The sequence below is a fragment of the Phodopus roborovskii genome, unplaced genomic scaffold (genome assembly GCF_943737965.1).
Source record: "Phodopus roborovskii unplaced genomic scaffold, PHOROB, whole genome shotgun sequence".
Lineage (NCBI taxonomy): Eukaryota > Metazoa > Chordata > Mammalia > Rodentia > Cricetidae > Phodopus > Phodopus roborovskii.
Window position 1 is genome coordinate 14995481 of NW_026125052.1, and position 23670 is coordinate 15019150.

The 23670-nt window shown below is 42.4% G+C and overlaps 3 protein-coding genes across 3 annotated transcripts; all 3 read right to left on the reverse strand.

Moving 5' to 3' along the window:
- Positions 1-3734: 3734 nt before the first annotated feature.
- On the reverse strand, positions 3735-4469 carry LOC127215838 (keratin-associated protein 9-3). The gene has a single exon (XM_051176333.1). The coding sequence runs from the start codon at positions 4410-4412 to the stop codon at positions 3831-3833; it is 582 nt and encodes a 193-aa protein (XP_051032290.1). The 5' UTR covers positions 4413-4469; the 3' UTR covers positions 3735-3830.
- A 5944-nt stretch (positions 4470-10413) lies between these two features.
- On the reverse strand, positions 10414-16529 carry LOC127220957 (keratin-associated protein 4-12). Its single transcript, XM_051182842.1, has 2 exons — positions 16065-16529; positions 10414-11007 (listed from the first exon to the last, which is right to left on the reverse strand). The coding sequence occupies exons 1-2, from the start codon at positions 16453-16455 to the stop codon at positions 10481-10483; spliced, it is 918 nt and encodes a 305-aa protein (XP_051038799.1). The 5' UTR covers positions 16456-16529; the 3' UTR covers positions 10414-10480.
- Positions 16530-22454: 5925 nt separating this feature from the next.
- On the reverse strand, positions 22455-23114 carry LOC127215922 (keratin-associated protein 2-1). The gene has a single exon (XM_051176409.1). It carries the CDS (start codon positions 23089-23091, stop codon positions 22699-22701), a length of 393 nt encoding a protein of 130 aa, XP_051032366.1. The 5' UTR covers positions 23092-23114; the 3' UTR covers positions 22455-22698.
- Positions 23115-23670: the final 556 nt, after the last annotated feature.

Here is a 23670-nt window from a genome sequence, read left to right on the forward strand (position 1 = left end):
AAGACAGGTTGAGTAAAGCTGGAGCTTGCCATACTCATGAGACTCAAATTCAGGTCCTTGAGCTTAAGTGGCAAGCGTTTCACCAACCAAACCCAGTTTCTTAGTAGATCCTATAGATAAAGCTCATTTTAAGAGCTATATATAGTGTTTCAGAATATGAGAATAAGCAGAGTTTATTTACTTATTCTTATGAAATATAGATGGTTTCTCTTTTGGAAACTCTCCTGGAACTCCCTCTGTAGACCAGACTGGCCTCAAACCCACAGAGATTTGCCTGCCTCGGCCTCCTGAGTGCTTGTATTAAAGGCATGTGCCACCACTGTCAGACTAATTTTAGTTTTTAAAATGAAAACACATTACACCATTTCCCTCTTCTGCCTCTACTCCCTAGCCCTTCCGTATGTCACCCATCAGTCTTCACTCCCTCTCAAGTTAGTGTCTTCTTGTTCTTTGTTATTGCTACATATAGATGGACGTAAACCTTTAGATAGAATCTTCTGCATCTGTTTAGTGCTTCTTGCATGGGCATGATTTCAGAGCATTTGGTGTTGGATAAACAATCACAAGTCTCATCTTTGAAGAAGACTAATTCTCCAATTCTCAGCATTCCTTAGTCGTCCATAGTTTTCTGTCTAGGGGCAGAGTCCATGAGAGTTCCTCTCTTCCTGTTAGCTTGTTGATTGGTCTTGTCCTTGTTCTGGTCTGGTTTTGACAGCCACACTATTGAGGCATCATGGTTGAGTTCCCTATCATTACAGTCTCACAGCAGATTTCCTGGTTCTTTGGCTCTTACTGCCTTTCCACATCCTCATCCATTATGTCCCCAGAGCCTGAGATGCAGAAGTTGTGGGGCAGATGTATCTATTGGGATGGGGCACAACACGATCAACTGTTTTGTTTTTGTTTTTATAATTTATATTTTTATTTTACATTTTGATCCCAGTTCCCTCTTCCTCCCTTCCTCCCTTTTCCCTCCCTCCCTTCCTCCTTTCCCTTTTCCTTCTCTCCCACCCTCTCATCTCTCATGCCCCCAGACCACCCTTCCCTCCCTCCACTCCACATGTAGGGTAAACATGTGGGTAGAAAAGAAAAGAGATCAGCTGTTTTCTGTATCCTGAGTAGTTACAGTTTTCTGTAATGGTCTCTATCTGTTTTAGAGAAGCTTCTTTGATGAGGGTGAGCACTACACTTACCTGTGGGTAGAGGATACATATTTAGAATGCAGTTAGGAATTATGCTGATTTAATAAAGCGGCTGTAGTAGGTCCTCCTCGAAGATTCATGGCTTCACTAGGGATAAACAAACAAACAATAAACGAATGACTAATAGCATATATTTGGCTGGGGCTGTGGTTCACCTGGGAAGGTGCTTGCCTAGTGTGGATGAAACCCTGGGCCCGGTACCCAGGACTATATGAGACAGATGTAGCTCCATACATCTGTAATCTTGGCACTTAGGAGTGGAAAGTCAGAAGTTCAAGGTTACATATTCATACATGGTTACATGGAAAATTTGAAGCTAGCCAGGGGTGTGTGAGTGAGACACTGTTTCCAAACAAACAAAACCCCAAATGCAAAAAGAGTATGTGATAATGATGAAAGGTTGAATTTACGCTGTACCTTAGTTACTTGTGATCATATTTCGTTTTCTTCAGTAAGGGCTGAGCTGTTTAAGTGGTGAACCTGAGAGTAGTTGGTGGTTAGAATTAAGAGGGCAGAAGGACAGAATGTGCCGCCATTTCTCCCCTGTCCTTGCAAGGCACCTCTGGATTGCAATAGGTTGCTAGACAGTCTGTCAGGAAAGTGAGCTGTTGGCTTTTGTTTTGCCCTTCTAATTTTCTGGCCGTTGTTACTCTTTGAATGTATGAACTATAATTTAAATTGAAGTAAATTCTCATTTGATTCTCCACACTTATTTAGAGGGAGAAAGAGAAAGGGGTGTGTATGTGTGTGTCTGTGTGTGTGTGTGTGTGTGTGTCTGTCTGTCTCTCTGTCTGTCTGTGTGCCACAGGGTTTATGTGGCAGTGAGAGGGCAACTCGAGGAACTAAGTTCTTCTCCTTCCAGCAGTGAAGATTCCAAGAACAGAATTCAGGTGGTCAGTGTTGGTCATAGCACCTTTACAAACTGAGCCATGTTGATGTTGATGATCTAATGACTTTATTTCAGTCTATCTATCTATCTATCTATCTATCTATCTATCTATCTATCTATCAGTCTATCTATTATCTATCTACCTACCTTCCTACCTACCTACCTATCATCTTCTATGCCCTCCAATTCCAAACCCAAGTTCCCCTTATGTTCCTTTGAAAAGTTGCCTGGATTTATGAAGCATTTCCTGATACTTACACTTAATATATAAAAATATATTTCCATGTATATTACATAGAAGCACATTTGTATATAATGAGCACATATATTTCTATTAAGCACACATCTAAAACCAAAGAACATCTGTTAATTATAACTATTGAGTAAAATCTTAGTTTTCTCACTTTCTATTTAGGAACTGGAAAAAAAACAGTTTTAAAATCTTCATCTGCTTGTGAGTGTTTTCTTGGAAGAGGTTGTCCATCCTTGCCCATCTCTTTCTGTCCTACAAGACTGTAAGTAAACGGACAGGAGAAATTTGTTAGCATGTGTTGCCAGTGTTTTAAGATCACCCGAAACAACTTCCTTCTAGTGGATGGGAAAGGAAGTCACATTTAGGTTCTGTGACCCTAGCTTCTATGCCATCTAGTTGTAACAAGCATGGGTGATATTGAGAGACTCTGAGTGTCCTACTTAGTGATAGCTGTCCACCTGACAAGGTCTACAGTAACCTAAAAGGGGTTCTCAACAAAATGAGTATCTTTTTCAGGTCAGTCTGTGATAGACTGTCTTGATGATCAGTTGACTGAGGATGGCTAAGCCCACTGTGGGCAGTCCCATCCCTAGGCAGTGGTCCTGGTCTTATAGGAGAGCCTGCCTATAATGAAAGCCACTAAGGAGCATTCCTCCATGATTCCTGACTCGAGGTTCATATCCTGCCTTCCCTCAGTGATAAACTGTGACCTGGAAGTGTGAGCCAAACGGTCCCATTCCTTTCCATGTTGCTTTTGATCAGGGTGTTTAATAACAGCAACAAACCGAAACAAGAACATGGAAATGCCACAGCTTTCTATGAGGTTTAACCACCGCTCAAACCCAATCCATTTCCTAACAAAGTATAAGAAGAGCAATATAGATTATAAAAGAAACGGGATAGCTCAGTGGATAAAGGCCCTTGCCTCAGTCCTCAGAGCCGTACAGTGGAATGAGAGACTGCCTCTGATCTCTACTTCCATGCCATAGCACGTGCATGCTTCGCTTCCTGTGCAAAACAAAGAAAGGCAATAGAATCAAACTCAAGGATTTTTATGTGGCTCTCTATGAAGTATCTGTTATTTGCACACTAAATAAAAAAGAGACCACTTTTGATATGCCAACAGATATAATTTATTACCTTTACACATTATTTTTTTCCCATAAGAGCAATTTACAGAACAGTGAAAGAAGAACAGAAAACATCTTAGCACATGAGATTCTTCCAGGGCCTTGGCAGCATGAGGGCAATCCTAAGAAAAAAATGATTTTCTCATTTTGGGATCAAATTTGGATATTATTATTTTTTTTACAAGGGATATCAAAGCCTTTCCAGTTTTAGATAAAAAGAAAATGTTCTGCGTGGTAAACTATTTGGTGACTTCTCTCTGACACACACAAAAAGACACAAGCCAAATCCAAGTTGGAGAATGTATTAGTGGCCCAGGCCTTGAAAGTTGAACCCTTGGGAATCAGCATCCTGGGTCTTAACAGCTGGGCTGGCAGCAGCTGGGCTCAGAGCAGCTGGGCTGGCAGCAGTAGCAGCAGCAGGCTGGGCGGCAGCAGGACTGTCCACAGTAGGATGGGCGGCAGCAGGAGGCCTGGGCATGGTGCAGCTGGCAGCAGGTTGGGGGTGTGGAGCTCACCACACAGCAGGGGGGAAGGCAGGTGCCCTCCACGCGGCAGTCTGGGCGGCACCATCTAACTCGGCAGCTCATGCCTCCACTGCCACCCTGCTGGCCACAGCCAGTGCCACAGCAGCTGGACTGACAATAGCTGGGTTGGCAGCAGCTGGACTGGGAGCAGCTGGGCTGGCAGCAGCTGGGCTGGCAGCAGCTGGACTGGGAGCAGCTGGGCTGGCAGCAGCTGGACTGGGAGCAGCTGGGCTGGCAGCAGCTGGGCTGGCAGCAGCTGGACTGGGAGCAGCTGGGCTGGCAGCAGCTGGGCTGGCAGCAGCTGGGCTGGCAGCAGCTGGGCTGGGAGCAGCTGGGTTGGCAGCAGCTGGAGCCACAGGTGCCACCAGTGGAGCATGTGGGAAAGCCACAGAAGCTGGTAGCGCAGCAGGCCATGTTAGATGTTGCTCAGTGCTGAAGATTTCTTAGCTTGAAGAAGTTTTTTTGAGTTTGAGTAGTGACTACCACTCCAGTCCTTTTATAATCCTTGGCTGGGTTATGTTTCCTTAATTCCCAAAGCCTCTTCCCTGTTTATGTTTACGTCATTTTCCTCTAAATGATAATTGTTTGTTTCTGAGTAACTTGTTCAGTTTTCTGAAAGCCTGTAAAAAGTTCATTTTATTTGGTGTTCAATTAGGGTTCTTAACTACTGTGAAGTAGTCACTAGCGTTCACTGGAAACATAAGCATGGATCACCCATATTTGCTATAATTTCCCTATTGCCAAAGGATAATTGGCTAATGCTGCTCCTGCTTAAGAAGGCTCAAAGTTATTCATTGTTGACCCTGGTAATTGGGTCTTTAATCTCACGTGGGTGTTTAATTCCTTTGTTTCCTTTGACTGGGAAACAAAGGTGGGTTCAGGTGAACAGAAAAGATACCTCTTTTTGCACCCAGAAAATGTGAATGGATGGTTCCTAGTAATGTTTTTTGAGCACTCATCGTGTTCCTAGACAACTGATCATACCTGATATCAATCCTAAGAGTGGCTTCTACTGCTGCTCTCATAATACTTGGAGGAAACTGAGGCATTAACTGTTCAGACTGGCGTTTTGTGGGACTCCTAATAGTGGGAACGAGGGTGTTTCTGGCTCTTTTGCTTGCCCTTGGCATCCTTTCCTCCTACTAGGTTGCTTTGATTAGCCCTAATATGAACGTCTGTGCCTTGTCTTACTGTGCCTTGTTTTGCCATCTTTGGTTGGTATCCCTGGGAGACTTGCTCTTTTCTGAAGGGAAAACAAAGGAGGAGTGGATATGGGGTAGATAGGAGGTGGGGTGGGCTCGGAGGAGTGGAGGGAGGGGAAATGGAGGTCAGGATGTATTATCTGAGAGGAGATTAAAATAAATTGAGGAAGAGAGGGAGGGAGGGAAGGAGGAAGGAAGGTTGGCTCTTTAAGGCTACAAAAATCCAAGTGGTGAATCTGAAGTCTGAAATTCCACCATCTGACTGAGTATAAAACTTAGTTTTGTTTTCCGTGTGTGTGTGTGTGTGTGTGTGTGTGTGTGTGTGTGTGTGTGTGTGTGTATGAGTGTGTTGGTGACATGGAGCTCCTGTGGACGTCAGAAGGTAGCCCAGGTGTGGGTGCTCACCTCCCTCTCTTGTCTCCAGGTCCCATTTCTCTCCACAGATGGTCTGAGATTACAGATCCCCTTGGCTTTATGTAGATCCAGGGAGTCAAGCTGAAGCCCTCACACTTGTGCAACAAGCCCTTTACCCACTGGGCCATCTCCCGGCTTCTTTGGTTAGCTAGTTTTTCATCTGAGATGCTTGCAATGTGCAGGTGCCACGATAGCATTCTCAGGGCTGTTGAATTCATGTTGGAATTCAAATTCAGCAGGATTCTTGGTGCTAAAGATAGTGGCCCTGGGCATTTGAGGTATATCAGTACAGTGCTGATAAAAGGCCCTGGAGATAATGGCATTGAGCGTGGCATTATTGTTTCTACCTTTTCTACCTTGGCACTGTTTTCAACAGCTCCCTCAGTACAAGATTTAAGTCAACTTTCATGATTATGGACTCAGGTAATTGCTAACAAGGAAACGCAATGCTCAAGAGCCAGCAAGCTGGCTCAGCAGATAAAAGAGCATGCCTCCGAGCCGGATGACCCGAGTGTGACCCTGGGACCCATGAATTGGGAAGAAGAAGCAACTCCTCCTTCCTGACCTCTGTACATGTGGACTCACACAATAAATCTATCAAGCAATTAAAAATATGTCATCCAAAATTTGAAAATTCTGCCTCTCTGCCATAAAGTGAAGTTGAATCTGAACATTCCCTTATCAACCTCAAATCAAGAACATGGGATATAAGCAGACTTCTCCCAACACTTGAGTCTGTTTCTTCTGTATTGATTTCCATGGAAATCAAAACAGATAAAAACATAAATGATGTTTCTCTTTGTAGATTTTCTATCCCCTTTGAATACCAGGGACTTGTGTCTGTGTCTAAGTGGGAATGCAGGTATCTGGACATAGATGTTATAAAAATGATACCGCTGATTCTCTGAAGTTTCTACTACTTCATTTTGGAGGGCCTATACCAACCTTATATGTCAAGAACAAGGGACTTTTAGGCTGTCATTTTGAACACTTGATCCTCTATTTAAGAACCTGCCTGCCCTCTTCTGAATGGTGATGGAGGAAGAGTGGATGAGGAGGCAGGTAGATGAGGGCAGACAGGAGGGACAGGAGGAGAGGAGGGAGCAAAACTGCACCCAGTATGTAAAATAAATGAAAAGATGTTATTTAAATAAAAAAGAGTGATGCTAATGTTTGAATGGTTTCTGTGTTCTTGGGGGTTCTCCAACATGTTCATCTTCATTTCACGGATGCTCTATGGCAGTCTGTTCTAATTCTCTCTTATATTTCTGAAGGATAAAGTGTGGGTGGTTGATGGCCAGCCAAATGAATGAACCATTCCTACTTATGACATCCATGTTTCTATGCTTTGTGTTCTATCCCAAGGGTCCCAACCAGGGAACAAGTAAACCTCAAGAACTTCCTCTCATCCCCAACTTTCTAGTCTTAACTAAGTAATACAGTCTTTCTTGAGTTTTCTAAATACAAAACCATATCCTTTTGAAGTTTTGAGGTGCCTCAGCTCTTAACCATTTTATGCAGTTGGAGACAAGAAACCTGTATGTTAGGATTTGGGATGTTGACCATGTTGTAAGCCCATTGAGCACAGATGTGCAGGTTGTGCCTGGATGTGTCGCTGTGTTCACACAGAAGAAAGAGCATATCCTTCTTCATACCAATGTACTGTAGGTCTGATAAGCTGTGTTCCCTGAGTATATGTTGACTTCAAGGTGGTGTTTTGCTAATTGTTATGAAGTTGTACTTTCTCCTTAACTTTATATAAATTGAGGTAAAACTCATAAAGAACCATTTTAAAGTGTATAATAAAGTGACATTTAGTGCATTTTGTATAGGTGTGTGTTGTGTGGTACATGTACACAGGAGAGTGTGGGTGCACACTCCTAGGCATGTGCATATGGGGAAGGCCAGAGGAGGGTATGAGGAATCTTCTTCTATTGATCTCAATAATAATAATAATAATAATAATAATAATAATAATAATAATAATATGTTGCACATGCCATTGGGTACATGTAACAGTAAGAGATAAACTTTGCTGAGTCTATTTTTTTCTTTCATCTTTACATGGGTTCTGGGAATATAACTCAGATGGCCAGATTTTCATGACACTGAGCTGACTTGTTGGTTCCTCCATTTTATTATCTGAGACAAGATCTCAGCAAATCTAGAGTGTTCCATGTCAACTAGGTTAGATGGCCAGAGTGCTCCTGGGATCCACCTGTCTCAACCAGCATGCATGGCCACGCCTGGCTTTTCATGTGGGCCCCAGGGATTTGAACTCAGATCCTCTTCCTTTCACAGCAGACACTCTTACTCACTGTGACATTTTTTCAGCCTCACTGTACATTTCAGGCCTATGATGTCGAATCTTTTTAATCACCTCAGAAGGATGCCCTATCACCTTGAAACAATCATTTGCTAAATGCTACTAATTGGAGTCTACCACGTTGATTCTGTGTCCTAAGATTTTATCCCATGGAATGAAATCTCCATTCTGCATCTTTTGTTTCATACTTGCTTCACCTCAGAAACACCTCTCGGAGAAGAGAATAAGGCTGGTGATGAGATGTGGTCAACACTCTGTTCTGCACTCTGCTTCACAGCACTTGAACAAAAATACGGGTTGGTAGACTGACACTTTCTTTCATCGTTTTCCAGAGTACATTTCGAAGATCACTGGTTACAAGACACTAAGAAGTGAGACAACAGCAAAAATCCTGGCTTTATCAGTTTTGATATGATGGATAGAGATGGTCTTACTGTAGAACACCACAGCCTCTTTAATGTTCTAAGGCAACTTATAACATCTTCTAAACAACAGTTGTCCTGGTTTGATTTGCTGCTACTATGATAAAGAGCACTTTGATCAAAGGCAACTAAAGGAAGGGAAGTGTTTATTTCCTTTTATACTTCAAGTCACAGCCTATCACTGGGGGATGTCAGGGCAGGAATTGCTGAAGAGATCATAGAGAAACAGACCAAGTTGCTTACTGGCTTGCTCTTTAGCATATACTCAGCTAGCTCTATTTTCTTTTGGTTCAGGGTTGTTATTTCTTATTTAATTCTTTCTAGCTTTTGAAAATTTCATATATGAGTTTTGGATGTATTAGCATTCAAAGATGTAGTAACATCATTTCTACCCCTCTTCCTTTATCCTCCACTCCCTCTCAAAGTCATACCTCTCCTTTTAAAATTAATGTTCTCTTACTGAGTTGATTTTCTTTAGTGCTGCTGATATGTGCTTGTGTTTAGGGCCGAACTCTTGGGATTAGATGACATATCAGGGAGCTGTCCCCAAAGACAAGCTTTTTTTTTTCTTCTCACTCTCAGGAGCCATTGATTGCCTGTAGCTTTTCATCTAGGAGTATTGATAATTTATCCCTATTGAGAATTAATATTCAGAAAATACAAAGAACTCCCAAAACTAAGAACCAAGAAAACTAATAACCCAATTAAAAAATGGACTGTAGATCTGAACAGAGTTCTCAAAAGTAGAATTTAATTTGGCTAAGAAATATCTTTAAAAGTATTCAGCATCTGTAGTAAATAGGGAAATGCAAATTAAAACTACTTTGATATTTCATCTCACCCCATTCAGAATGGCTAAGATCAAGAAAATAACTGACAAGTGCTGGTAATGATGAAGGGAATCACACACACACACACACACACACACACACACACACACACTAAATATATATATATATATATATATAGTGTGTGTGTGTGTGATCGCAACCTGGTACAGCTTGCTCTCTTACACAACCCAGGACCACATGCCTAGGAATGGTAGTGCCCAGAGTGGGCTGAATTCCCCTATATCAATTAGCAATCAGGAGAATTCCTTACAGGCACACTCATGGGCCAATCTGATCAAGGCATTTCTTCACTTGAGGTTCCCTCTTCCTAGGTGACCCCAGAGTGTGTGAGGCGGACAGTAAACTAACCATGACAATAAAGCACATGGTATTATTGGATCCTTGAGTCCTTTTCCTCTTCAAATATCTGAGGACATTGTCAGCGTGTCACCTGTTTATTAGGTGATCTACACATCTCTCCACGGAAGGGACACAAGTCAGTTTTCAGATGAGAAATTGTTGCTCAGGCGAGTGAAATGACTTACTCAAGGAGTCATGGGTTGTGGCTTACAAGCTGCAAGCAGAAACATCGGATGCTATTATTCTGCTGTTTTGAGTTTATGGTCTTTCATTTTGCGTTACATCTTAGTAACTCTTTGATGTTTGAAAGAATCATATGTGGACTCACATATGAGTGACTGCATGGGTTTGGCAATGCCTGAGATACCTAAGTGACACAAACTTCCTATTTGGAAAACTGACCTTTGGGAACGTTGAAACCACTTTGTGCAGGCAAGGGTCCCAATTGCTGTTGTGTTTTTAAATGATGTATTTCACTTGTGGAAACAGTGAGCCATTTAGTAGGAAACAAAGAAATGGGATTATGAAAAGAACAAGCATAGTTAAAGAAAAGAAAATCTGTAGTGCCATGTTGAGACTTTAACACGTTCCAGTACCCACTGTTATTAATAAATTCCAAAGGAAAGAAAGTATTGACAATAATGTTTTACCATTGAAGAGATCAAATGCTTTTTTATTAAATGCAAATCCCAATAAGCTACTGAAATATTTCTAGTAATACTTATAGTAATATATTATAGGGCGCTCTCCACATTGCAGGGCTTGTGTTGGAGTTCAAGGCACTTTCTCTCCAAATGAGTTAACCTCCTGGGAAATTATGTAGCTGTGACAGTAGCTGATTTATCAATACTGAAATTTAGAGTATCTCTAGGGTTCTAGCTGGTTCATTTTGAAGTGCCATCCTCTTAAGATTCTTCTTAGAAGGTTTTCAACAGCTGGGCTCAGAGCAGCTGGGCTGACAGCAGTAGCAGCAGCAGGCTGGGCGGCAGCAGGACTGTCCACAGTAGGATGGGCGGCAGCAGGAGGCCTGGGCATGGTGCAACTGGCAGCAGGTTGGGGGTGTGGAGCTCACCACACAGCAGGGGGGCAGGCAGGTGCCCTCCACGCGGCAATCTGGGCGGCACCATCTAACGCGGCAGCTCACACCTCCACTGCCAACTTCCTGGCCACAGCCAGTGCCACAGCTGGACTGACAACAGCTGGACTGGCAGCAGCTGGGCTGGCAACAGCTGGGCTGGCAACAGCTGGGCTGGCAGCAGCTGGACTGGGAGCAGCTGGGCTGGAAGCAGCTGGATTGGGAGCAGCTGGGCTGGCAACAGCTGGAGCCACAGGTGCCACCGGTGGAGCATGTGGGAAAGCCACAGAAGCTGGTAGCGCAGCAGGCCATGGTGTCAGAGGTTGGTTTGAGAGTTGTGTAGTTGAGATGAGTTTCTGAATTCTGATGGCTTCTTCCACCTGGAGCCTTTTATATACCTTGGACAGGCGCTCTTCCACAGGTAGCATTTTTATCTTGTTACTCTTAAAACCAGATTTTCTGGGGCCTCTGGGTTACTTTAAACATAGCTTTAAATGGGTGTTTCCTTGTTGCTCAGCTGATGCTCATCATATATGTTCATCAGAGGTTGACATGTTAAATGCTTTGTATCCAAACAGTGATGGTTTCTACTTGAGTCTTGGCCTCAGTTTTGTGTTTGTGGTCACAGCACCTGACAAGGTGACTCTCATCTGTAATTATAATTCTGGGGACATACTCATCAAATCTCAAATATTCAAAAAGGAATCCTTGACCCTGGGTTGTCCTTCAAGAAGACTACCTTTGTGGTTCTGTTTTTATTTTATTGATTAGATTGCAGTTTCTACATCATTGCATAGAAAGTTACACATACAAAGATGTTACACATTAAGAGAAATTCACAGACCTCTCCATATATTTTTCGTATGATTTCGGTGAGCCCTTCTAAACTTAAGACATTAATATTCGAGGGCACGTTTGTCACTCAGGACAGTATATGGCACAAAACCTGTGGCACTCCAATTTAATTTAAAGAAGAGGCTAAAATTTGTAATCAGTAAGCAGGGAAAAGCACCTATAAAACAGTCAAATGAAATTTATGCTTCTTTGGGATAGATAAAAAATAATGCTATGTGAACCATTTGGACAGTTTTATTTCAATTCATGTCATTTTATGTTACTACACCATGTGCCCTGCAAAAAGGCATTGAATCAAAGAGGACAACAGCTTAATTTACAAAGAGGAGCCAAGGAGACAAAAGGAATCAGGAAACACTATTTTTCTGGTTCCTAATATTTGTAAGGGAGATTGAAAGTAGATTATCAGTATGTGTTAGTAGGCACAAAAGCAAAAATTTAGATGTCTTAGCACACAAAAAGTTGAAACCATTTTTGGTAGTTGACAGAAAAGTGATGTGGTTTTTCCACTAAATCTTTAGGGTTACATGAGGGGACACAAAAAAAAAAGTATAGTGACTGATGGGAGATGTCATTCTGTATATATGCTTCTCATACTGGTTAATGAATAAAGCACTGTTGGCCAATAGGAAAGGAAGATAGAAGGGACTAGGAGACAAGGAGGAAAGAGGAAGTAGTAAGGAGGGTCAACATGGAGAGACTGGGGAGATCAGACGCCGGCCCCACTGCCCGGTAAGGAGACCATGTGAAAATACATAGAAATGGGTTAATACTTAAGACAGAGCTAGCCGATAAGAAACTAGTACCTGGACAACAGCATTATATCAAATACAGAGTCTCAGTGTATTAACTGGGGCTGGCGCGGTGGCGGGACAAGACCAGCAGCAGCGGGCAGAAAAACCTTACTCCTTAAAAGTGACAAAAAGTCATTTTTACTTCTTGTGGTAGGCTTATTGATCCTATGCATATTAATACAAGCACAAAGTTATCTTTCATGAGGTGAGGATATTATTTTGGACAGCAGTAAGATTTTGTTGGAATATTATGTGTGCCAGTTTCACTAAAGTTGTATGCTCTCTGGTACCCATGGCGATAGGCATGAAGTTGAAAATGGGTACATGTAATCATTGAGTAATGGAAAGATAAACTAATAACTCATCTTTTTGACCACTTAATATTTTAGGTGTAGAAATCAATACTCAATATAAGTACCACAAACTTGTTTAATTCTACTATTCCCAGAACACTGAAGGGTTATAAAGAAAGAGTCTGATTATCTGCCTCATATTTTCTTCTGGTGCACAAAGCTGAGAGGTATCAATAGGATTAATTAATTAATTAATAGAGTGAGTTAAGTAACAGAGCCATTCATTCATGAAGTGCCAGGCCAGGACATTGGTTGTGTGGTAGGAATGACTTTTCCCTTTCCTTAGCATCAGTTGTTGAAAGAACATCATGGTCTGGAAACAGATAAATTCATAGAAGTTAAGTGAGCATTTGCACTCACGGAGAGAAGAGCTGGACATGTTATTCCCATCTCCCTTCCCTAGACAAGTTCTTTATATTTCACTACATGCTGTTGTCCAGGTTCAGTGAGGATCAGTAAAACTTTTTGTGTACTGCCTTTGTTTTAAATACTTTTTAGCAGTTCAAGAATATAAACATGTGGTGTTGGGTGGAATATACCACAAAATAATAATCTGAAAAGCAAAGCAAAGAAGCATAAGTGTCTTACAATCCATTTAAGCATTTTTAGACTATGAAAGTTTAGCCCAGATTTGAAATAAATCACATTTACTTTCTAGTTGTTTCTTGTCTCCCACTTTAAATTTAATGTACCTTCTGGTTTTCTGTGTTTGTCATTCTCTCTCTCTGTCTCTCTCTCTGTCTCTCTCTCTCTCTGTCTCTCTCTCTCTCTCTCTCTCTCTCTCTCTCTCTCTCTCTCATGGTGACCCAGGGCTTGCTGATTAGCTTACCACCATGTCTGACTTCTCCCTTGGGTGTGAACATTGAACTCCTTTTTCTCAGTCTTGCATGGTGAGCACGTTTACTAACTGAGCTATCTCCTATTTGTCCTCATTATAAAAACTCCTATAGACCATCCCAACACCAACTTCTTTTTAAAAGTTACTTTTTATTTATATTAGAAACAATCTTATTTTTCATATCAATCCCAGTTCCTCCCTCCCATCCCCCCCAGTTTTCCCCCATCCCAGTCTGCACCCACTCCCCAGGGAGAGTGAGGCCTTCCATGGGGGATCATCAAAGTCTGTCACATCATTTGGGAAGGGCCTAGGCCCTCCCTTCTTGTATGTAGGCTGAGAGAGTACCTCTCCCTGGGGGAATGGGTTCCCAAAGCACTAGGGATAAATACTGGTCCCACCACAAGAGGTCCCATAGACTGGCCTCCTAACTGACACCCATGTTCAGGGGGCCTGGTTCAGTCCTATTTTGGTTTCCTAGCTGTCTGTCTGGAGTCCATGAGCTCCCACTTGCTCAGGTCAGCTGTTTTTGTGGGTTTCCCCAGCATGGTCTTGACTCCTTTGCTCATCACTCCTCCCTCTCTATAATTGGATTCCAGGAGTTCAGCTCGGTGCTTAGCTGTGAATCTCTCAGCTACTGAATGAAGGCTCTATGATGATATTTAAGGTAGTCATCAGTCTCATTATAGGGGAAGGGCATTTAAGGTAGCCTCGTCACTATTGCTTAGATTTTTAGTTGGGGGTCATTCTTGTGGATTTCTGGACATTTTCTTAGTGTCAGATTTCTCTTTAAATCTATAATCGCTCCCTCTGTTAAGGTATCTCTTTTCTTGCTTTCCTCTAGTCTTCCCCCGACTCAGTTTTCCTGCTCCCTCATGGTTTCTTCTCCCCTCTTCTTCCCCTCTCTTCTTTCTCCTCCCTCCCTCCTCCTTTGTGCTTCCAATTTGTTCAGGAATTCTTATCCCTTTGCTCTTCTCTGGGGGACCATGTATGTTCTCTTTTAGGGTCCTCTTTGTTTCTTAGCTTCTCTGGACACCAACACCAACTTCTGTCATGCCATGTATGGATCCAAGGCTTTAAATAGTTCCTTAACACTTACTTACTTACCATTAGCCGATTGGCAAAGCACATTAATTCTCTAAATAGTCCTCCTACTGTTGCTCCCCATAGATCCAGTGGTCTAGCCAAATGTTTAGATGACCCTTGACTTCCCGCCATACTTTTGTCTATACTGTTTCCATTGATGAAAAAGCTGCTCTCTTAATCTGGGCAACAATATCTTAACTCATATAAGATACTAGCATTTTTCAAACCTTCTTATTCTTCCCAAACAACAGTAATGTCTTTGTAGTTACTAGATGATATGCACATTTTTTATTTTCCATGTTCTATTCAATTTTGTCAATGTAGATACGACTCAACTCCCCAGAAGCTTTTAGTAAAAGACTAAATTTAAGCTATTTAAGCTGGAGAGATGACTTGGGGGTTAGGAGCACTGGCTGCTCTTCCAGAAGACCTGGTTTCAGTCCATACTGACAGGGCTGCTAATCCCTGTAACTCCAGTTCCTGGGAATCCCATACACTCTTCTGAAAGCACCAGGCACACACATGGTGAACAGACATACATACAGGCAAAACAAACAAACACACGAAATAAAAATTGTAAAAAAATGAAAAAGGACATATTTTAACTTTTTATTTATGATTATTGAACATGTATATACCTACCTACACATACGTAAATGCAACACCATGTGCTGCTCATGTGTATATATTTTAGAAATGAAAACTTGGTATTGGATAACCAATAGAGGGCACGTCTGTGGGGAAGAGTGACTCTCTTTTAGTGGTAGCCACTAATTGTATACAACTTTTCACTTAAGGGTGGGAACTTGTGAGATTGTTGAGGGGAAAAGTTTTTAAAACCTCAGTTAAATGTTTCTCACAGTTCATTCAGTCTGTGGCTTGCAGGTGGTAAGCAGTAAGAATTTCCCGGTTATCTAATTAAAAAAAAAAAAAAAAGAGCATGAGGAAAACAGATTCCCCCCCCCCCTCTGGTTGGTCGGCCATGCTCCAGTGGATGCCCCTATGCCTATGCAAACTACTGCAACACCAATTGGACTGCGTGGGTTAACAAAGAAAGGTCATGAAGTTGTGAGAGGGTCGTGGTTGGGGAGACAGGAGGATGGTCTGGAAGGAGGTGAAGGGGAGTGTGAGAGATAGACGTGATCAATGTAAGTTGTACATGTGGAGTAAAATCTCAAAGAATAAAATAATTTAAAAGGCACACGTAAGAGCAAAGCAATGTTTTGTGAGGCCAAAAAAGAGGAATTTATTAAAAAACAAAATCATGTTCAAAGACCTTAGACCCAAGAAGGAAAGGAGTTCAAAGATGCTTCAAAGAGTTGCACAAGTCTAAATGGAAGGCTCCAGGCCTCCATTCACAAGCTGGTTGGTTGATTTAGGGCATCGGTGGTTCAGGGCAGGAGGAGAGAGAGAGAGAGAGAGAGAGAGAGAGAGAGAGAGAGAGAGAGAGAGAGAGAGAGAGAGAAATAGGAACACGACTAGTTTTCAAAGGTGGCTGCTTGCCACAGGAGCTCAGCAGCAGGTGTTGCAGGGGGAGGTCCTGCAGGTGGTGCGGCAGGGAGCAGGCTGGCAGCAGGGGGGCCTGCAGCAGGGAGCCTGCACAGAGATGGGCTGGCAGCAGGTGGAGGCCCAGCAGCAGGGTCTGCAGACCACAGCTGTGCAGGAGGTGGGGCAGCAGGTGATGGGGCGACAGCAGCCCTGCTGCAGGCTGCAGGGGTCACAGCAGATGGGGCGGCGGCAGGGCTCACAGATGGGCCTAGTGCAGTGTGGCACACAGGTCACAGGGCGGCACACTGTGGTCTGGCAGGACACTGGGCGGCAGCAGCAGGGGTCTCTGCAGCAGCAGGGCTGGCAGCAGCCTCCACAGCTCTGGGAGGAGAAGGATCCACAGCAGGAGCCGGTCATGGTGTTGTCTGGGCTGGAGTGGGGCTGAGGAGTAGAGAGCAGTTGTGTGTTCTCGGGTGTGATGTCCCCTCTGGGCCGGGTCCCTTTATATATCTGGCTGGGAGCTGATGACCTCTCTTGTTTATCTCTTGACTCATTAAGTCAACTTCTGTTTGACTAATGGTTGAGTCATGATCCCATTAAATGATTCTTATTACATCTCTAAATATGAACACCTTACACTCAGTGTTCATTGTGAAAACTTGAAAATCACAGCCATGAGACGACGGAGTGGTATTTGACAGAAAATTTTCATGTTTATGGAGTAGAGTGTGATGTTGTGGTACGCTCACCCAGCAAGCATTGATCAGTTCAGGAGGCAAGTCGCTATCATCCTCTCAGACATTTGCCATTCCAAAAACATTCCTAAGTCTGTCTTCTAGTTTTGATTATACAATATTGTTAACTAGTGTCACCCATTGTGTGATGGGATACCAGGACTTTCTTATTGGACTGCAACTTTACCTGTGAACTAATCGCCTCAGGTTTCTCCTATCATCTCTTGGGCTCAGGCTCATTTCAATCAATAGCATTAAGATAATCATGGAGCAAATGGCCATGGAAGAACTCAGTTTTTAACATAATCAAGTATAGTGAGGTACACAGACCATCGACTGGATTCTAAGACAGACATACCTGTCTGTAAATCAGTCACTATGTAGTGAGATAGTCCTTCTGTGGCACTGACCACGCCCATTGTGGGTGGAGCCATGGGCGGAAGTGACCTGTGGAAGGAGGTCGGAGGGGGCCAGGAAAGGCCCTCTCTTTCTGGCGTGACTTGGACAGGAGAGGATCGGGTTGAATTTCCTGGTGTTCATCTGTCTAGGTTGTAAGTTATTTCTCCCTGAATAAACATCTATTCGGCCTATTTGTTTATCCTGATCCTTATTTACCGCAATAGTCACTAGGCATATTGTTTTAAGAGATTCATTAGGAATGCATTTACTTACCATTAGGTATAAGATACTATAAATCCTTTTGCTAGAGCAGGAGCTCACACACAGGAAAATCAAATGGTATTTTTAGATGTGTTTGATTTCATTTTCTATGCATGAGTGTTTTGTCTATATCGTATATATGTATCATATACATACCTCATCCACTCAGGTCATAAGAGGTCATTGGGTGACCTGGAACTGGAGTTACAGATAGCTGTGAGTCACCACATGGGTGCTGGGAATCGAACCTGGATCTTCTACTCATAGTAAGTGCTCTTAAATGTTGAGCTACCTTTGAAGTCCTCCAAAGTTTATTTTTGTAAATATTATTATTGCATTAATATGTTGTAAACATATTAAAAGAAAGCACCTGAGGTCACTGTGCATCTTTCTTTTCTCCAGTTCAAGATGTGTTCAACTCTGATGTTTCTGGGAACTAATTTTTATCTCTAAACTCAGATTTTGTTTGTTTGAGTTAGGGACTCATTATGTAGCCTAGGCTGGCCTTGAACTCATGATCCTCCTGCCCCAGCTGCCCAAGTGTTGGGATTACAAATGTATACCAACATGCCTAACTGGAAATGTGGCTTTTGCATGTTTGTGTTGGTGTATGTATGAGCCAAATGTCTATGTTCATGCGTTCCTTTTGTGTTTCAACTTACTTTTTGAGACACAATCTCTTACCTGAACTTGAAGATCACTAATTCAGCCAGATTGTCTGGCCAACAAACTCTAGGCTTCCACCTGTCTCTACTTGCCCACAAGGCTGGGGCTACAGGTGCACAGCTTTTACATCCGTCCTGGAGGTCCAAACTCAGACATTAATACTTGTGTGGCAGGCATTTTACTCACGGAATGATCTTCTCTGATCAGATGGCGAGAGGAGGTTCCTCTCCCCTTTTCTTGATATCCTATGGCTATTATCAAGTGAAATGACAGAGGTTTCCTTACTCTACACTGTAAAGGTATTGTCTAATACATCTTCTAGGGAAGGCACACAGGAAGGTTGCCCACATTTGTAATACCATAGTTCTGCTCAAAACACACTGGGTGTATTCACTCCCCCACCACCTCCACACACAAGTGTGCCCCAGGCTCCAGAATCTAAAGCCGCTTCAGGGGTAATGAAAACCTATTTTTACTACTGTAGTACTCACAAAGCCCTGGATTTGATCTCCAGGACCATGTATACTGGCCATAATAGTACACAGCTATATCCCAGTACAAGGGGAGTGGAGACAAGAGGATCTGGAGTACAAAGTAATCTTCGGCTAGGTAGCAAGTTCAAAGTCAGCATGGGCTACATGAGACACTACCTCAATAGGAAAATGTAAGTGGATTAACTGAATATTCTACCACAACTAGGGAGACAGAGAAAGGAGACATGTAGTCGTGTCTCATGGATGATGATGCTTCATGTGCTTCAGGTTGTCTTTTGTTTATAGACATGCTATGGCTTCTCCTCCTTTTTCTTCTTCTCCTCTTCCTTCATCTCCATCTCCTTTTTAAAACCAAATAAACAGCTGTATATTTGGAGTACATCAATAATCAGATTTCATATTGCTGTGGAATCCCATGGTTAATTTGTTTTTTCCTTTTGCAATGAACTCCCTCCCAACGACACTGAATAAGATGAATTTCTCTGCTAAGTATACTCCTCATCAGTTGTCCCATAGGGATTATTTTCTGACTCTTGTATAAAGATCCACAAGGATAGAGTCTGAGAATAGCTCAGTAAACTCTTCAGGTGTTTGTTTACTGTAGTATACTTATCCTGACTCCTTAGCCCTTCCTCATCTTCAGGCAGAGGACGTATGGTTCTTGTTCCCATTATCCATGACACAGGGCTTTGAAGGCTCAACTGATTTCTCTGGCATTGGCAGCAAGGCAGATGCTGTTTTCTGAATCCACTTATCCTGTAACATTCAACACTCATGTGAGCCTCTGCCACCCACTGGCTTTGTGTCCTTGGGTCATATAATTGTGCATATCTGGATTGTCATGGGAATTAAATGAGCTCATACTTGTCCAGGAACTAAAAGCAGAGTCAGACACTCAAGTGTGTTCTTTTTGTTAGATGAATGAATGTATTTTAGCTGGTTTTGCTGGTTTGTAATCCCATTACTCAGGATGCTAAAGTAAGAGCATTTCTAGTTTGAGGCGAGTCTAAAGTGTGTAGTGAGACCCTATCTAAAACAATGCATTTTAAAAGGTTATTTTATTGGGAAGGGAGATGGCTCAATGGGTAAAGTGCTTTGTTTTGTAAACATAAGAACCTCAGTTAAATTCTCAGAATTCATGTTGTTTTTTTCTTTTGTTTTGTTTTTTGTATTTTTTAAGGTGTGGTGGCATATGATCATTATCCTATGTCGGGGGAGGAAGAGACAGGCAGATCCCTGGGCTACTTGGCCAGGTAGCCTACCTTAACCAGTAGTGGCTGGCACTTAAGAAGTGACACCAAAGGTTGATCTCTGGCCTGCAAGTGCATGGGCACACATGTACATGTGCACGCACATGTTCATGCCCCACATGAACATGCATACACACGCACAGCTCATATTACTTTGGTGTGTAATAGACTTTAAAATTTGAACTTAGAAGAACAAAGTCAGGCCAGTTCTCTGCTCAGCTGCCACAGGATGCACATGAAGCACGATGAATATTCTGGGATGGGGTCCTAGGACAAAGCCTTTAAAAAATGTTTATAAAGAATTTAGAAAGCTTCCTACTGGTGATGGGCAATAATTCTTTCTTCTTTGTGTAGAGCATTATAAGATCCCATTTAACACTACTGTTCAACATCAGCTTCGTGAAAACATTTTGTGTTGGAAATAATTTCCTGTGTTCTCAAATTCCGATTGCTCATGCAAATGGCTAAGAACAATTGTATATATAGCATGAATCGCTAACAACTTAAAATATTTAATTTGGAACATATTGATGCAGATTGTTTATACAATTGAGCTGATGATCTTCAACTGTTAAAAGACAAATTCAATGTTTTATAATTTGGTTACATTTTTAAAATATTAGAGAATCCCACCATATCTAGTGTTTCACCTGCCTGTCAAACAAGAGGCTTCTTTAGCAGTACAAAACTGTTTAGGTTCAATTAGACTTTGACTGAAAGGTATGTTTTGAAATCAGAATGTATTGGGAAAAGGGACTTAAGTCTTTTCTCCAGAATAGTAATAGTTTCTCAAAAACTTAATATTTTTAGTTTGTTTTTTGGTTAGCACACACAGAAGTGGGTCTCATTGTGACATATTCATATATATCATTATATTTTGTTATATACTTATTTGCTTTACTACCTTCCCTTTCCCATTTAAATAGTTCCTGCTAGATTTCACTACATATAGATTCTATTCTCTATCTCCTTTACCCCAATAATAAATTTTATATACTGTATTTTATTAATAGTAAAAACATGTGCTTACTTAAAAATTATATAATTAAGAAAACCTAAAGGAAAAACTGAGTGTTATTATCGACCATGAGTAGATTTTTGTATAATAGTATAACTTAGGCATAAACAAGTATAGATTATTTTCAGAATTTTTTCTCACAAAATGCATTTGTAGTAGGTTTATTATCTTCATCCATTTAAATAATTTCTGTCACCACTCTCTCTGACTCTCTGTCTCCATCTCTCTGTCTGTCTCTGTTTGTCTGTCTGTCTGTCTGTCTGTCTGTCTCTCTCTCTCTCTCTCTCTCACACACACACACACACACACTCACACAGTTTTGTCTCTCTGAGCAGAGGTGGAAGAATGACAGCATCTCAGGGTCTCATATAGCCCAGGCAGACCTCAAACTCTGTGGCTAGCCTTGGGTTTAAATCCCCAATCCTCCTGCTTTCATTTCCATAGTGCCAGAACTACAGTATGTACTACCATGCCTGGTTTCTCTTTCTCTCCCTCCCTTTCTTCCTCATGCCCCATAGAATTTCACTATATAGCCCAGGCTATCCTCAAAGCTGTGGTGATCTTCCTGACTTAACCTCCCAAGTTCTGGGACTATAAGCCTGAACCTCCCTGCTCAGCTGATTTTGTTAATTCTTTATGCACTAGTAGTATGTAGTTTGACGGTTTAATTATTTACATGTCATACCCCTATGCATTATATATACTCTTTCAAGAAGGGCTCTTGTTTCTTCCTTTGTATGCCCTTCAGTGTGGTGAACTCAGTGCCTTTTTGTAGTAGCTGTACAGTAAAGACATGCCAAATTAACAGGGTTTGATTTGCATGGGAAAAAAAAGATCAATAACATGCAATTTCTGAGCACAATGGTAAGCAGACTTGGCAGGCAGCTACAGACTTAATATCCATAAGAGCTGGTGCTGCTAACATTATAAATGTCACATAGACATGCATAGGAGATTGCTTAGTGAAAGCATCAGTGACAAAAACAAAACAGAACAACAACAACAACAAAACTTAGTGACTTTGGCAGGAAGAACAGTCTTCTACCATACTGAGGATAGTGTTGACTTCAAGGTTGAAGTTCGGGGAATGTCGAGTCTCTGGGGTGGGTAATTTATTGACATCTCTAATTGCAATTACATTTTATACCTATAAATACTCAACTTATTTCACATCCATTTGCCATATTTTTGTCTTTAAAGCAGAGAATGGATGTTTTTTTCCAGATGTAGCCTAGTCTTTCTCCTACCTCTGCTTTGCAAACTTTCATGCTATCTCAATAGATGTCCACTCAAGAGACAAGAGACAAGACATCAGCCTGGGCATGCAGATGTCGCCTGGACACAGCTTCCTAACAGACTGATCACTGCAAGGAGGGTCTTAGTTGACTGGTAAGAGTAGAATTCGGGTGACTAACTGCCACCATTCTCATCAGCCGACTTGCCCCAGATGCCACTTACAATGGTTCCAAGAGAACAACTCAGACTTTAGTTGTTTTTCAGAACAATTTAAGATTATCCTGTATCTTGTACTGAAAAAAAATAGTCTCTGGTAACTGAGGCAATAGACCAAAGGAAATGATCACAACGCCCATAATTTCTATGCTGAGAATGTTGAGTTTATTAGAAAACAGACAGAATGATGTAAGGATTAGATCACAGTCCTAAGAGGATGCAGTGTTCTTCATCAGAAGAGGGTCCCCAAAGGTATCTTTCATGTATGAGTTGAATTAATTAGAAGAACATATTGTCAAGAAAAAACAACTTTTTTTAATGTCCTGAGTGGCAGCAGCACGAACCTGGCCATCTCCCAGGGACCCTTAGTGTTAAGGTTAATTGGCTCAGCAGCAGGTGTTGCAGGGGGAGGTCCTGCAGGTGGTGCGGCAGGGAGCAGGCTGGCAGCAGGGGGGCCTGCAGCAGGGAGCCTGCACAGAGATGGGCTGGCAGCAGGTGGAGGCCCAGCAGCAGGGTCTGCAGACCACAGCTGTGCAGGAGGTGGGGCAGCAGGTGATGGGGCGACAGCAGCCCTGCTGCAGGCTGCAGGGGTCACAGCAGATGGGGCGGCGGCAGGGCTCACAGATGGGCCTAGTGCAGTGTGGCACACAGGTCACAGGGCGGCACACTGTGGTCTGGCAGGACACTGGGCGGCAGCAGCAGGGGTCTCTGCAGCAGCAGGGCTGGCAGCAGCCTCCACAGCTCTGGGAGGAGAAGGATCCACAGCAGGAGCCGGTCATGGTGTTATCTGGGCTGGAGTGGGGCTGAGGAGTAGAGAGCAGTTGTGTGTTCTCGGGTGTGATGTCCCCTCTGGGTTTGGCTCCCTTTATATACCTGGCCAGTGCTGATGATCCTCAGGGCAGACAGCCATTTCCTTGTTTTGGTTTATTCCTTCGGAAATGGCATTTGTGGGCTAGTAAGTTTTCTTGATGTGTTTTAGGTGCTCAGGCCCTTGTAAGAGATTATTTGTGTTCCTTCTTTAATGGCAACTCATTATATTTTGCTATTTATGGTTGAAATATGAACTTAATAGCCCGAACTTCAAAGTCACTAATTATCTTCATAGTTTGTTGATGCTTTTGCCAGGTGGTGTTTTGAAGGTAGCAAAGAGCTGCCATGCCCTTGGGGTTATGTGCTAACAGTGGGAGTGAATTCAGCAAATCCTTATGCAGTTCCTTCTCCACTGTTCATGACAAAGCAAGGCAAGAATGCTGTAAGAGAACCTCAAAAAGCAGCAATAAGAAAGGAATTTCCCATCTCCTTTGGGAGTTCCAGGAACACATCTTAGAAGGTCTGCATCTCCAGGGGCTTTTGCCTTA

Excerpts from the sequence above, each read along its gene's own strand:
- LOC127215838 (XM_051176333.1), bottom strand. The coding sequence starts at position 4,412 with ATGGCCTGCTGCGCTACCAGCTTCTGTGGCTTTCCCACATGCTCCACT.
- LOC127220957 (XM_051182842.1), bottom strand. The coding sequence starts at position 16,455 with ATGACCGGCTCCTGCTGTGGATCCTTCTCCTCCCAGAGCTGTGGAGGC. Across the intron at positions 11,008-16,064 it reads CCCCTGCAACACCTGCTGCT|GTGGAAGAAGCCATCAGAAT; the intron begins GAGCTCCTGTGG and ends AAAAGGCTCCAG.
- LOC127215922 (XM_051176409.1), bottom strand. The coding sequence starts at position 23,091 with ATGACCGGCTCCTGCTGTGGATCCTTCTCCTCCCAGAGCTGTGGAGGC.